General features: G+C 40.0%; 1 protein-coding gene and 1 long non-coding RNA gene across 4 annotated transcripts in view; both read left to right on the forward strand.

Annotated features, from left to right (window-relative positions):
• The first annotated feature begins 3,001 nt into the window (after nucleotides 1–3,001).
• LOC145433161 (uncharacterized) overlaps nucleotides 3,002–16,143 on the forward strand; it is a 100,310-nt gene continuing 87,168 nt past the window's right edge. The window contains exons 1-4 of one of the 3 annotated variants that reach the window (XM_080310119.1): nucleotides 3,002–4,180; nucleotides 6,550–6,816; nucleotides 6,990–7,079; nucleotides 7,746–7,835. In XM_080310119.1, the coding sequence (XP_080166245.1) occupies nucleotides 4,108–4,180; nucleotides 6,550–6,816; nucleotides 6,990–7,079; nucleotides 7,746–7,835 (520 nt within the window). In that variant the 5' untranslated portion in view covers nucleotides 3,002–4,107. The remainder of the gene's footprint in view (nucleotides 4,181–6,549; nucleotides 6,817–6,989; nucleotides 7,080–7,745; nucleotides 7,836–16,143) is intronic. The other 2 variants (XM_080310118.1, XM_080310120.1) reach the window with 2 other exon arrangements.
• LOC145433169 (uncharacterized) lies at nucleotides 10,721–12,140 on the forward strand. Its single transcript, XR_013913054.1, has 2 exons — nucleotides 10,721–10,989; nucleotides 11,843–12,140. It is a non-coding gene; the product is annotated as an uncharacterized LOC145433169 (long non-coding RNA).

Consider the following 16,143-nt stretch of genomic DNA (forward strand, 5'->3'; position numbering starts at 1 on the left):
GACGGCCGTATAATTAGAATTACGATTTTACTGATCAACGCGGCCGTAGACCCTACGTCCGCAGGTTGGCCACCCATGGCCTAATCGAAATAAGAATGAGCAATGCTGCAACGTATTGGAGATGCTAAATAATAATCAGCACTCGAGGTTGCCGGACCACCATCTAACATGGTGGTTTTCGAACTCGACCCTATGGCTACGCCCCTGCGGTTATGTACACTGCGCTATTTATAAGCTTCTGGAAGGATGTACCAATTCAAAATTACGCAGCCATCGTGGCGGTATCCACGAATATCACTATATATCTGACAGATATCGCATGCTGAGCACATGTTAACACCAGCATGTTCTACTGCAAAAGGAACCAAAAGGTTCAATATCAGCCGTTAAATGACGAGAATAAACATTTGCTGATGACATCACAAAAAGAATGTCATTTACAGGCTGCGTACGCAGTTAAGATGAACATTGTGCGATATTGCACATCCTGTCAACCTGTTCTGAAGTATGAACTTGCCTATTTATTAAGATAGCCAGTTAAAGGTCTATTGTAATGCGAATCTGGTACACCCCTGTACAGTGTACACCCAATGCGAGTGGTACACCCTTAAAACATTATGGTACACCCTGGTGTGTACGATACATCCGGTTAAAGAACCAGCTATCAAGTTATCACACAAATTGAAGGGTACCTATAAAATCTGACATGTGGCAATATGAACGGCGGTATCATCATAATGATGGAACAATGGCGTATACGGATTTGAACACTGACATATGATAGAACGTAGATATAACTCTGTCCATGCCCAATTTTATGTAGATCCGTCGCCAAAAACGTGTCCAAAATAGATAACTATGAATTAGCGCTTGTAATATTTCAACCAAACACGCGAGAAGCTCTCGTGTTACGATGAGCGCAGTCTCGGAAACAAACTTTTGTGATAAATATCCACGATATCCCTAGACGAAGCTTGTAGAGCCCCTTATTCGTGACAAATATTGCAGCTATAGCATATGTACTTCCGGTGTAACACAACGCCGACTTGTAGAAAAAATTAGGACATTTTGGCGAATCGCGTGTATGAGAATTGCCACGAAATCGCAAAAAGCTCTCGTTTTACAATGAGCGCAGTTCCGGAAACAAACATTTGTCACGATTAAGGTTCTGTACAAGCTTCGTCTAGGGATATCGTGGATATTTATCATAAATATTAGTTTCCAGAACTGCGCTCATTGTAAAACGAGAGTTTTTCGCGATTTCGTGGCAATTCTCATATACGCGATTCGCCAAAATGTCCTAATTTTTTCTGTAAGTCGGCGTTGTGTTACACCGGAAGTACATTTGCTATAGCTGCAATATTTGTCACAAATAAGGGGCTCTACAAGCTTCGTCTAGGGATATCGTGGACATTTATCACAAAAGTTTGTTTCCGGAACTACGCTCACCGTAACACGAGAGCTTCTCGCGTATTTGGTTGAAATATTACAAGATCTAATTCATAGAAAGTTATCTATTTTGGACACGTTTTTGGCGACGGATCTACATAAAATTTGGTGTGGACAGAGTTATATCTACGTTCTATCATATGTCAGTGTTCAAATCCGGATACGCAATCCGGATACGCCATTGTTCCATCATTGTGATGATACCACCGTTCATGTTCCCGCATTTCAGATTTAGTGAGTACCCTTCAATTCGTGTGATAACTTCCCTCAGTTGATTAAAGAGCCTTGCTCTAGAGTCTAGAAAAACTATAGAAAAGCCTTATGTTCTTAACAGGCTCACGCCTCTCTTGCGGCTGTAACCGTACTGTACTACGTAATATCGGGTATAAGCTGACGCAACCATTGCACTTACAATTGTACTTACACAGCCTTGATTTTGAAACGGATGTTAATTGTTTAATCATTGGTTCGAATGACATCATACTGATGCAAAATACAGATATTAATAAGAGGAACACAAACTATAATTTACTGTACAAGTGTCAGAAGGAGGTGCATTGCAACGTTTCTTCCCGTCAATAGTCGACGGTCCGCGACTCCGCGAGTTCTTGAAGTAAATTCCGTAGTTCATCAGAACCAACCAGAAGTTGTCTTCCTCTACCTACACATTTCAGATGTTGGTGGTATACGTTTCTTGAAAATTTGATTGGAGATGTGGCATTGCGCACCAGTAGGACGAGTGATGACGCCATTCCCATGATTTTCAAAATTCGCGGGGCACTAAGAGAATGACACTTGCTTTCCGGCTATGACCAAGGTTAATGAAGTAGCGCATCATCATCTTAGCATAATGGCCAAGAAGACGGTTGTGATTAGGGTTGCATTTAAAACAAAAATCTATTTGAACCAAAAATGTTTAAAACAAGGCCTTTGTTTAAAACAAGTTTTTTATTTTATATTTTATCAAGTCATGACGTCACGAATATTCGATTGTGACGTCATAGTGGGTTGACATTGACGATTGAAAACATAGGGTCAATATAGCTCCTTTGACGAAATGTCTGTAGGCCTACTACAACTGTTCAACCGACAATTCTGAGGCTTCCAACCATCCCATATCGATATACGTCGGCTAAATCGGGTGGTATTATCCGCAGGCTCATACAACATATTTTTTTGAAAATATTTACACAATTATGGCATAATTTTACAATTTAAAAAACACAATTTTTTTAAAAGGCTTTTGTTTAAAACCCTGTTTAACACAAGTTTTAAACAAACCTTTCAAACAATCAATTGTTTTAAATGGAACCCTACTTGTGATATGACCTCAATATAATCGACGGAGTCACTAGCTGGTAATTAACTTGCTGCCGCCGTCCTATTCAGTTGCGCAAACAAGCTGCTCTCATCGCTGTATTCAATATGCAAACAATGAGATGCGAGGAAGTGAAAGCAAATCACCTACTTGGATCAAGACCCCTACGTGCATTTACAACAGCACATTGTACAATGTACATTTATACAATCATGTACCCGACAACAGCGCAATGGTATAATGACTAAGGCAGATTGATGAAGCTAGATTCATTGGTGCATATCTACGGTAACAAGGTTGACAAAGTACGCTTCAATCTGAGATTTCAGTGCACAGAAGGGACAATTGATTAGATACCATTATGGCACAGTAGATATGAAAAGTCAATGTCTCAACCAGTATTGCGTAATGATAATCACTGGGGACTCGGTCAGTTATAGATGTGCTGCTATCGATGTTAAGAATTTGATTCGGGTATAGCAGATGATGTTTTAAAATGACTCGTACATACATTAGTTTGTGGCTAAAATCATTTGTACTGTATCAGCACGGTGACAAGAACAGCAGCGATACAATGACAATAATAATGGAACAGTCATCTCTTTGTCGTTGGCATTGACTATATAATGGAAAACTTGAATTGGTTGGTTTGCGTTACCTTACCTTCTGTATATGTTATTCATATTCGATATCCCAATCCCCTTTCCAAAGAAAAGCTTTTTGCTCTGATATCCTTACGCGAAGCTTTGGTGTAAATTTGCTTCGAACAAAGCTTGGATAGGATAATGAAAATATATGCGAGGTTAAATGTATCTTACTTCATACATACTGATTTTATCGAAGTGAACGCCTGAAGTTTAGTCGGTAACAAAATCTGTACTGCGCATGCGCATCAAACCACGTTCAAGGTTTTTGAAATATCGTGGATAGTATTCAGATACATCACTCTCATTCCATATGCTTCGAAACATGCCCGGAATCCTTACTTCGACCATCGAGATGCACTCGTTGGCTATTACACTTTTAGTAGAGCATTGAAACGTAACTCGGGGTTGTATTCTACGTACCGTAGGCCAGCAAAAGGGTTCAGAGTATATTCGTGAAAGGGAACAATCTTTCGACATGTAGTTGTTATCGGAAAAATATAATATTCAACATGTCCATTACATTTTATGCGATTATTACGATAAGTTGCCTTTGTTCACCAAGAAGCCCCCGAAGATTTTCTGCATCTCCAAATACCTGTTAATATTATAGATTTCGTCACAGAAGATATGCATTAGGAATTGAAACCGATGCTGTTGACTTGAAAATATTTATATTGGATTATTATCTGCGGCATGAAGCCCAACGCCAGCACTGTCCTTATCACAGCTATTATAACAGTCCTATCACGTCACGTCCTTGCTCAAGGTTAGTGCAATGAGGTATATAATAATATTAATATGTGAGGGATCGACGTCCATTCACGCTGATAGTGACAGTGAATGTATAATGGTGTGGATCTTAGCTTCCCATGAGTTTGGCGTAAGATATGAAATAACGATATTCGAGATCAGGAATCGAGCTTTGATCAAATTCGATACTCTATTTGTTGTGATTGGTATTCATGGTGTTGGTCCACTATAGTGGCCATTTGCACAAGGCCTGTTTCCTTCTATCTTCATTCCGTTTTTGCCGGTAACGCGTAAAGGCTTATAGCTGGGGCTGGGCAAAATCGAGTACCTGAGAGATTCCATTCTGAATCACGAAATATGCTTCAAGTTGGGTCGAGTAATCGGGTATCACTCATTATGACGTCATAACAGAATTAAATACGTCAAAATTCAAATATACGCCATTTATGCCACCACAAAGAATATAATGCCTGGTATCAATCTCATAAAAGATACTTTGATATTTTTTCGACCATACCTATTTCCTTCCACTTGGTGACAATGTTGTGGGTCCATCATGACTTCGGAAATGTGCTACGTCCAGCAACCTTCGTAGCTTTGGACTATATGTTTCGTAAGCTATGATACTGCCAAGCAAGGTTTCAAGACTTGAACAGTGAAAATTAGTATCGAAACCATAATTCTCGTTGATAAATTAACTTTCAGTGGCGAGAACTGAGAAGCGTAATAATTCAGTACTCCAAAAAATTTCTTTTACTACTCGACTCGAATCATTAAAATTAATACTCGATTCAGATTCGAGTACTCGAATCATTGTGCCCAGCCCTACGTATAGCTCGTTGCTCATCTATGGGAGGCGGTCGGACACATATTTAATCCATACTGACATGTTCATTGTTCATCTTCACAAAACAGCAGATGAGATATTGCTCATGGAATCGAATATATATGTATAAAATATCTCTAATAATTTCTATGTGGTAGAGCTAAGACACTATCTGTTGTTTACTATTGTTATATACTTGCGGTAGTGGTCAGGAGCTGAGTGCTCTTACGTTTTTTTTGGAAGTAACGAAGTAGGTTTATCCTGCTTGCACTGTTTACTTCAACGGTTATGTATGTTGACTTCTTTCACTTCTACTTAATAGTTTTCAGGTAAAACTGCTTAATTTTTGGACTTTGGATGCAGGGTTGTAATGACTCGAGTCATGACTCGACCTGAGTCAGACTCGAGTCACGATTTTCTGATGACTCGACTTGACTCGAGTCATTTTCTCCAAATACGGAAATGACTAGACTCGACTCGAGTCAATCTGTGTACTGACTCGACTTGGACTCGAGTCATCGCGCATAACTCGAACCAAGTCATATGACTCGAGACTCAGACAGCCAAGACCGACATTTTATTCTAATTTTGAAGAATAGAAAGGTAATTACACTATCGTGATTTCATCTATTGGTACTGGTACTTGAAAATGCGACCAGAAACTGCTAAAAGTGAGGAAAATTAGCATATTATAAATTCGAACCATTCGATATCACCAAACAGAGTTATAAAAAGTGGCTTTAACAAGACGTACTTTAACTGGAAACTGAGCAGTCAACACAATGACTTGGACTCGGACTCGAGTCACAATACCATGACTCGGACTCGACCCTCTGCTCGATGACTTGGACTCGGACTTGACTCGGTGGTGAATTGAAAATGACTCGACTTGACTTGAGTCAAAACTATAAAAGTGAGATTGACTTGTGACTCGGAACCATGTGACTTGGTTCACAACCCTGTTTGGATGTTGTAAAGTAGAAAATAGTTATGGGACATGTTTCCATCACGTTTTTGAGTGCAATTGTTATGATGACTTGGTGAAATAGCCCCTTCATCTGTGTAACTAAATGTATTCTCTCACATTGCACAAATCCGTCATGTCAATAGTGAATATCCTCCCAACAATTTCGGAAGTGGTCAACTCCGCGGTGACCACTTAATGTATTTGCGACTTCTCGAACTAATCTACCTTTGGAAACTAATTACTTGAATTCTTTTCAAATGTTCATTTTTTACTTCAACTTGAAGAAGGTGTGATATATCTTGGACATCTCTACTTCTACTTGAAATAGAGTAGAAATTTACTGTGTTTATTCTACTGTTACTACGACTATTCCTTTGAACATTTCTAGATATACTTGTTGTTAATTAAATACGTTATGCATGGACTGCATGCGGGTATTTAGTATTACAAATACATAAGGCCCTATGGTTGCAGTGGTCGCGTTGTTGCGTCAGATCTCAGTTTGAGTAAAACACTTGAATTCATTTGGATTAGCTAGATATCACCACTAAATTGGAACTACAACTAACAACTGGCATTGTGTACCCAACAGATGAGCTTTCGTTTTGTGGCGACGATGGTGATGGATGTAAAATTATTCCGCTTGGCACTAGAAGCAATGTGACATGCATGTCTGCATCAGAGAAAGGTGTGACGTGGTGGCATGACAGAATGCGTGTGTCTGTGTCTCCGTTGCCGCGACCTGTTCGACAAATTGATGGTCAATTGCACTTTTACATCTCCGCGACTGTTGAAGATTCTGGTGATTACTACTGCAGATCTTTAACAGGAAAAAAACTATTGCAAGTCTACATTGTGAGTAAGTAAATAGGAAATACTCCCTTTTATAGTTTATAGAAATTTTGAATAGCACAGACGTTCAGCATTATAAACAATCAAGCATATTTGTGATGACTACTGAACGAGTACTCGTTTAGAACGGGCTTTCAAACAATTTAGGAACAACTTCACTATTTTAACTGTCACCAACAGACGTGACCGAGGATACGGCAGAGGAATTGTGTAATACTGATCCAATGGAATGGTCTACTGGTGCTACTACAGCTATTTCGACATCCGCAGGTATTATTGTGTGAGTTCATTATATAGGTCACGATGATCAGGCGTACATATAGCTGTATACCGTGTGTGGGCGTGTTGGGTAGTATATGGACGAGCAGGAGGATGGGGGTTGGGGGTTGGTGCTGTGGTAGTACACTCCCGCCAAAATATATACAAATAGGTTCATATTGAATGTCAATTTCGCTCCAACCTTTGAATATATATATATGTTGGGTTGTTAAAAATATCGATTGTGTTATGAGTTGTCATTTCTGCAGTAATTGATTGGACATGGTTCTAATTAGAGGGGACAGATGTGGTTAACAACGACATGACGCTTTTCGCAATATGGTTTACCGACAACCTGTAGCATGGTCCACCTGTACATTATACACGCACCAGACTAGTGCTGGATACAGAGATGCGATCCCAGAAAGGTTCTGGCTCGTGTGAACACTTGTTTATCAAATGAGTTATATGGGAGCACGAATTTGAACACGAGCATATGACGTCCCGCGACGTCTCATTGGTAATTTCGAACACCTTGCATACTTTGTTATGACATTTTTAACGGTACCAGACGATGAGCATTATGAGTAAGTAGGAATATTTGGGATGGATAGAAACGAGTTGTTCTATAAAGCAGGCTTTCAATCAATTTTGGAAAATTCTAACTTTCGCTCACAGATATATCCGAGAGAACGACGTTGGATTTGCATACTACTGATCCTTTGGAACCGTTTACTAGTTCCGCAACTGCCATTTCCAGACCCGCAAGTATTATTGTATGTATTCATTAAATTAGTCACGATGATAAAGACGATAAAGGCTTAAAATATATGTTTATATATGGGCGCTATACTTGTATGTTTATTTGTGTGTGTGTGTGTGTGTTTGCGTGTGCTGTGTTGGTGTTCCGCCAGCAATATGCGAGATGGGACAATATTGAAGACAAATGTGGAATATTCGTTGATTGAACGCCATTTTTATTCTTACCGTCGACTATGTTTCAGTATAAGCATGTTCCAAATGTCGAAGATGATATACTGAATTTAGTTCATTATGATGTTCGTATAGGCCAGCGGTTCATAACCTTTTTTCCTGCAGCACCCCCTTTCGAAAATTGCCTGGGTCTGGCGCCCACCATCTTTTAGGAACAGTCGTAAAAGCAAGGGGTAAGAGATCGAGGTCTATGGTCGGTCTTTTCGAGTTGGAATCTCACTATTGGAAATAGTTAGAATCGCGCCCGAGGACCACTAGACTTGTTACCGCTATGATAATTGTACGTGTTATATTTGGGATCAAATCAAGGTTGTGATATCAACCATTCGGTACGGGCTCATACCATCTGGTCGATTAACTTTAACATGAATGTATTCCAAAAAAAGTATATAACGTTCATGTAAGGTTGCGGGTCACAGCACGAAAAGTATCATCCTTTATGACACGAAGAAGAAATATTTTGTAAATTCAAGTTTTGTAGTTCTCAAATACAAATATATCTAGTTAATTATTTTGATCAAAGCTTCAAAGCATCTTTAATGTAGAAAGGGCCCTCAAGCGCACTCGTAAAAATGGTACAATGCCTCTTTCCGTTCGCTGCGGGATAAATTACCTTGTTCATAACCATTCGTGGCAAATAATCCAAGGTAGCGTGATTGTAATATTTTAACGAGCAATTGGCGAACCAAAATACGCGCTACCAATATTACATAAAATATAATAAACCATTGCATACATGGAAACATGTTGCAAACATGGCCGAAATAAATTTCGCGCATAGCTCGACGAAATATTTCGACATTTGACGGATTTTGTCTTATGTTAATTTGCAATGAGAACTCGGGGATATATAAAACTGTTGTTCTACTACCATAGGCGCCGCCTTTTATTTTTGTACGAGGTGGCGAAGTCTTGTGACGTCATAATTGTGCCATGTCAATGACGTCATCGTCGCACTAAAACGCACTTTACTACATGCCGCTGGTGTGCGTGCAGCGTTAAACGATTCGCGTTTTACGTTACGTTACGTTTTAATACCGGCCCTGCACTCATTATTATCAAACCATGCAGTCGAGTGATTAAGTGGAATCTTAAAACGGTACGATCATTCGTCGATCATCAACGATGTAACGAACAAAAATCAGAATTTACGTCACTGAGAATTTGGAGTTTGTTATTAACGCGCAATGCGTCGTGTGAGTAACGAAATGCACTACGCACTGGGCTGGCAAGTTCGCAAGTAACACACGACAACTCTCGAATATGAGGTTCCAAACAGACAATAATGATGATTACAAACGCGAAATCGCGCAGCCAATCAGCAATTGTCTCTTGCGGTTTCTGACTTCGCGTTGAGAAGCTCGCATCGCGGCAATTGTTTGCAGATTAAAACAGTGATTTTAGCGGCATTGGTGCATTTCTCGATTTACGTTCGCTAAGCATTTTCGGAGTACATCCAGGCGCGTAGCAAACCAGTGGGGTTTTGGGAAACCCCCTCCTTAAAACGCAAAACCCCGTCTTTTTCAAATGAGCGCTCTGATGCTAATACTCGGTTGCAATTCAGTCGTATTATCAGTGTCACGCGCGGCCTACGAAAGGCGTGTCGGCAATAAGCGAGATTCGTTCGCACGCATTGCACTGAACAGTGAACTTGAACATGCACAATGTAACGCGACACGATCTCCCGCTGAGATAATTGCGAAATTAGGTCATTCATTGCCCAGCGCTCGGCAATTGTTGCTAGCCTTATTTATCGCGTCACCTACAAGCCTAATTCCGTTGGCTTCAATAATCGCATCTGCAATAGGCCAGGTGCGCAGTGCGCACGATATCATCGTTGGCTTACAAAATCGCATCGGCATTGGCTTGGTGCATACGATATCATCACTGGCCTACACAATCGCATCTGCAATAGGCCTAGTACGAAACATATCGCTAGCCTAACTACCGCGTCTCGGGCCTACCATGATGCTTTGGCTCCTACTTCCCGATCATTTGGATAAAATGCCGTTAAGTATATGCTGATTAGCGATTCAGATTAAAGACTATTATCTCCAAACTGAATGACATCGAATGTCCGCAAACATGTGCGACGCGTGCGTACATGCGTAATTGATTTCCGCTAATACTTGAACATAACTATCAGAAGCTGTGTGTCAAGGCTTGAGTTATAAAAGAGGTGAGGTTTGAACCACCTGAAATCGGCGTCATTATAGCACATATTCCATAAAAACTCGTACATTTTGACTAGCGCAAATCGTCGCCAAGGCTACATAAGACGTAGGATGCATTAATAAGCGCGCGTATTTAATTGTTCGACGTGTTGATAAGCGCGCGTATTTAATTGTTCACGACCGATAAGGGAGTCGCTAGTTAACATCACTTCCGGACTCGTCGATAATACGATGATATCGTGCACACCAGGCAGAAGCCGCCAATGCAGATGCGATTGCGCAGAAAAGCTATGATATAGTTTGAACTGGGCCTACTGCAGATACGATTGTTCAAGCCAGCGGAATCAGGCTTGTTCGAGATACGATCAATCAGGCTGGCGACGATTGCCACGCGCACGGCAATGACTGACCTAATTTCACGACCATGTCAGCGGGATATCATCACTGACTCTTCGCGCTAATTGAAAACTTGCCTCTCGCAAATCGGCCGCACGGAACACCGATAACACAATAGACACTTACGTGACCTTTGACACGAACCAATCAGGTTGCAGTAGGATGTAAACAAAGAACAAGGCCGGGCAAGCTTACTATGACCGCTTATGGAAAAGGGTTGAAAAATGAAGGTTTTTAGCAAAATTACATGGAATTGGGAATAGCTGGCTTTGGTGAATGGTAGTAACGTAGAGCTAGTATGTATTTGCAGTGTTCTAACCTACAATAAACATGGCTGGTGGCAAGCACTCATCAGCATGGTATGTCCAAATGAATGGATTTCTGACAACTTTTCGGATGAAGCAACTATTGCTGTATTATCCTTAGTCCTTAGTCGTATACTATAGGATTGTCGTACCGAATAGCATGTATTAGATTAATCTTGAGTCAGGATATGTGGGTTGGCGTTACATGCGTTCTATTTATGGAATCGTATATAGTACAGTCTACAGTCTGCATAATTATCTAGCAAATTACCGTTACACTGGACACTTGTCTGCATATTCAATGATCATATTAATATGATATATGTTTTGGCAATATGATCCGTTCCCAGTTGAAATCGTCATTTTCTGTTCTAGCTCATGTAGATTGAATCAATCAGGACAAATGCCGGATAAACACTGTGCTAATAGCCTGTGTAACTTGTAGATGGCTACTCGGACCGTTCCTGGTGGGCGCTTGTACCTTTCCCAGAGCCAATAACATGCATGGAAGAATGTAAAATCCGGATAAAGGCATGTGGACTTCCTTGTAGTCATCTGAATTCTTATTTTATTAATAAAATGACATATCTATTATTGTACCAAAAATATTGAATCGTGACATAATTTAGATGAAACAATTCTGTGTTTCAAAATGAGTCCAATCCGAAATGCAGTCACAGTTGATGCCACAATCGACTTGGTGTGTGTCTCGTTTTATTCCACTCCAGTTTTGCTGCTTGATGGTGTTTAATGGATTGAAATTGTTGAGAGCAATATATTCAATAATGAGATGAATAGTTGAAATTGGTAGCGGTGATACGTTGCATGAGTCGGACGAGTACGCCTTGATAGGTGCCTGCACAGCAGTGTTACTCTGTAAAATAAACATATTATATATATTTTGCAGGCTTGATAATGAAGCTGCAGAAAGAGGAAGTCGATGGATAAAACGCAAGAAAATCAAATTTCTGGAAGAAGTAGAAGCACAAAACAGGAAACTCGTCCAGGAAAATTACAAATTGACGGACAATTATTGCTAGTGAAGTTCAGTTCTCAGAGGAGCATCATAATGTCAAAAGATGCGGAGAAGCTGAAATTTTATGCTAGACTACAATAAATTCTTTCTGAATTGCCCGACTTATCCTACTGACGTCAAATTTATAGTATTGCTGTAAGCATAGTAATAAACCATTGGGTCAACCGTATGTAACTTCTTCATTAAATTTCGATTTGGCCATGTAGGCCTAAATATGTGGTTATTAAAAATGCACCATTTTCATTCATTCATGATTTCTCAAAACTAGAATGATTATTGACGGTCAATAAATCACATACAACTTTGAAAGGATTGATGGATTGTGGTACACTTACTTTTGTGCAGGAACTGTTCACAGGGACCATTTCAGATCGAAATATTAGTGAAATATGTGGATTCGACAAGAAATGTGAGAAAATGATGGAGTTCAGCTATGGTGAACCAGGAAATGCTATCATGGCAGAAAAGGGATTCACCATTGAGTCTGAAATCAAGTTGAATCTAGATTTAAATATTCCTGCACATGATTTGGCACACCGTCAAATGCCTGAGCCAGACTGTTCCACAACAAGAAAGATGGCGAGACAACGTATTCATATTGAACAGCTGATCGGAAGAATCAAGGAGTATAAAATTTTGGCTGGTGTCATACTATGCAGCATTGTCTATCAACTAACCAAATATGGACTAATTGCTTACTCTAATTCAAGATTGAAAATTAGCAATCAATGATGCAACATATTCAGCAATTGTGAAAATTCAGTTCCATTGTGAATATCGTAATGCCTAATAATAGCATGCTACGGATCGTAATTGCGCGGTGCCATGGTCAATGTGTACCAACAGTGCATGTCTATTCATACTATATTCCAGTGGTGTGCATTGAAGCTCATTTACATGCCCAATTTGTAAAATGAACAATTCTCTAGGTGAAAATTTTCTAGGATTATTTGTGTTTGGTGGAATGTTATAAAACTGAAGACACCAGATACACCAAAATCTACCTCGAGGCAGGAGTTGATCGGTTGCGAGTACGGTCGAGAGATTGCTTGTCAATCATGGTTACAATATCTATTGCAGGAGTCTCTGACAAAATGTCTTTTTCCTTACTTACCCTGTCTTACAAGTGCAAGACGAATCAATAATGGATTTTCTGAGAATGTGTATTTCCATTGAGTGTGATATCTCACTTTTCTGCAAGTTGCGATAACATTGGCTGTTCACTAGAATATTGCTTCAACAAAGAGTGGATTGTCTCCTCAATCTTTGTCCCTAAGTCGTGTACGTAGCGCTCCATGAAATACTTCGTATCTTTCTCCGCGGTGTTAGAAGAAGATGCTGTTCCACTCAAATCCAGAAATTCGATAGAATCTCCATAATAGCTTTCAAGTTTCATAATCAATACACCAAAATTGTGATGTGTGGCAGCAGCTGTATTTTATAGCATATATTTCTGAACATGAGATATGCTTGAAAATTTCGCTCGAGACCTGGAGCCTATGATATCGTCAAAATATGCATTACCACAATCCTATAGTATAGTATAAAACAATCGTCTCTTAATCCGAAAAGTTGTCAAAAATCCATGCATTTGGACACAGCACGCTGATGCGTACTTGCCACCATTCATGTTCATCCTAGACTAAAAGCTGCAACTACATACTGGCTCTACGTTATTACTATTCATTAAGGCCAGTCATCCCCAATTCAACGTAATTTTGCTTAAAACCTTTATTTTTCAACCTTTTCCCATAAGAGCTCGCCCGGCCTTGTTCTTTGTTTACATCCTGCTGCAACCTGATTGGTTCGTGTCAAAGGTCACGTAAGTGTCTATTATTGAATTGGAACTGAATATTGGAGTTACAATGGTCACTTCAAAATGACGGGGTTTCGCGTTTCAAACAGGGGGATTCGGACCCCTTGGCTACGCGCCTGGAACACGCGCCCGGAACACGCACGTATCAAAAACGAAGACGTCTCTAACGAGGTCGCATCGATTCGCCTGATTACTAATTACTGGTCACAAACAACTTGGGCGCTTCAGCATTTCGTACGAGGTGGCCGCCACTTCGTAAATATGGTGACGAGGTGGCTGCGCCACCTCGTAACCTCGTAAGTCGGCGCCTATGTCTACTACTATATAATCATACTGCACCTTCTACTGCGGCGCCATTCTTCAGCGCCACCCATATCGCCCCCTGAGCCCAGCACCCCCCATATCGCCCCCTGAGCGTTTCCGCCCCCTTCAAAATCCAAATCGCAAAGGTTAAGAAACACTGATATAGGCAATCTATTTTTTTTGGAAATAATTCCGGACCTGCGAAAACGCTGCAATTAGCGAAACCCGCGAGAGAAGAATCCAAAATTGAAACGAATAAACAAGTATAATCATAAGTCCGGTTGCGAGGAAATGCTGAAAAGTTGACAATTGCAGAGGAGGAAAATTGAAATGAATTAACAAAAAAAAGATAAACAATCGATATAAACAATGAACATTCAATAATTCATCTCGAAATCAATGAGCAGAAGTTTCAGATTTCAGAAGGAAATTTCAACAATATTTGTGTAAACAGAAAAACAGGTCGTGCGCATGGATAAAATCAAGTTTCAAGCAGCTCGCTACATCAATCTATTATATTTTTATAATGCAGCGGGTTGCATCATGGACTCATTATATAGAAAATACTGGTGAAGTCATAATAAAAACCGCGCAAGGAAATGGCTAATTGTGAGGTCCAAGTCAAGTACATCATGATATTATCAATTGAATTTCATTGTAATTCAACTTATAAAAATCCAACTAATAACAGTCGTAGTGCATTTTCAAGTAGGATTCCTTATGTATTTGTGAATGGCATGCTGTAGGAAAACTCTAGAACGGTCATAGGTTTTTAACGGGGCACATCTCTCAAGATTCGAGGGGCGCTATAAATTCATTTACTTCCTCGTTATATCACGTTATATCATTGTTAATAAAGTAGTTTATCATCATCATAGCATAATGATTAAGAAGACAGTTGTGATATCACCTTACTAATCGGCAGTCACTGTAGGTGACGCAACCACGTCACTTACAATTTTATACTTACAAGCACAATCATTGGCATAATGTTAAAACGGCATTGTTCAATCGTTGGTTTCAAGGACTTGATACTGGTGCAAAAGACAATATTAATAAGAGGAAACATAAATTATATTTCTTTGTACAAGTGGCAGAAGAAAGTGCATTGCAACGTTTCTTCCCTTAATAGCCGTGGGATCTCGCGTTCTTGAAATGAATTCCGTAGTTTATCAGAAGTTGCCTACCCCTGGCGTAAAGTCTCAAACCACGTGCATACACCTGCACCATTTTGAATAGAACACCTCTTCTTCCGTAGAATTGGCATGGTTGGCGGTATGCGGTACGTGAATATTTGATTAGAGATATGAGATTTCGTAACGACTGGACGAGAGATAACGCCATTTCCACATTCGTCAGAATTCGAGAGGCACTATACCAAGTAATTTACTTCCTGGTTATACTATAGATTTTTACCTTAGTTATCTATAGTTATACCATTGTTACCGAAGTAGCGAATCATCATCATAGCATAATGAGCAAGAACACGGTTGTTGTGGTTGTTGTTTGTGGTATTCGTGGTGTTTTTCGACTACTATGGTAACTTACACCAGGCCAAATTTCTTCACTTTTATTCCGTAGATGCCGGCTTGTAAGCACGGCCCGCTTCAAGGCTTCTATAAGACACCGCCCGCTTACACGGATGAGCTGGCGCGTAGGAGCCTAGATAAACCTCAAATGCTTGGGTAGGGATTATGGAGTCGACATCGGTCGGACTCTAGCCCATAATCCGTTGGTGTCGCAGCTGTGGATTATACCACTAGGCTAGGCTTACCATATTTTGGAAATGTAAAAAGAGGACACTTTTTCAGAAATTTCAGACATGCAAAACTGGAGAAGAATTCTCAAAAACCAGTAAATTTTTACCACTTCGTGATCGGTTGACTAAAAAAAAAACACTTCCGCTCAGAGCTCAAAATAACGTTTTTCTCTCCACATTGCCAGGTGGATGACTAAAAAAAGGTCTTCTTTTCGCTCAGAGCTAAAATCACCGCTTTTCCCTCCGAAATATCCGCCGGAGCTTCACTTCAGCGCTAATTTGCGGCAATTTCCT

Source organism: Botryllus schlosseri, chromosome 2 (genome assembly GCF_051294905.1).
Source record: "Botryllus schlosseri isolate E-star chromosome 2, Bs_hap1, whole genome shotgun sequence".
In the NCBI taxonomy this organism is placed as follows: domain Eukaryota; kingdom Metazoa; phylum Chordata; class Ascidiacea; order Stolidobranchia; family Styelidae; genus Botryllus; species Botryllus schlosseri.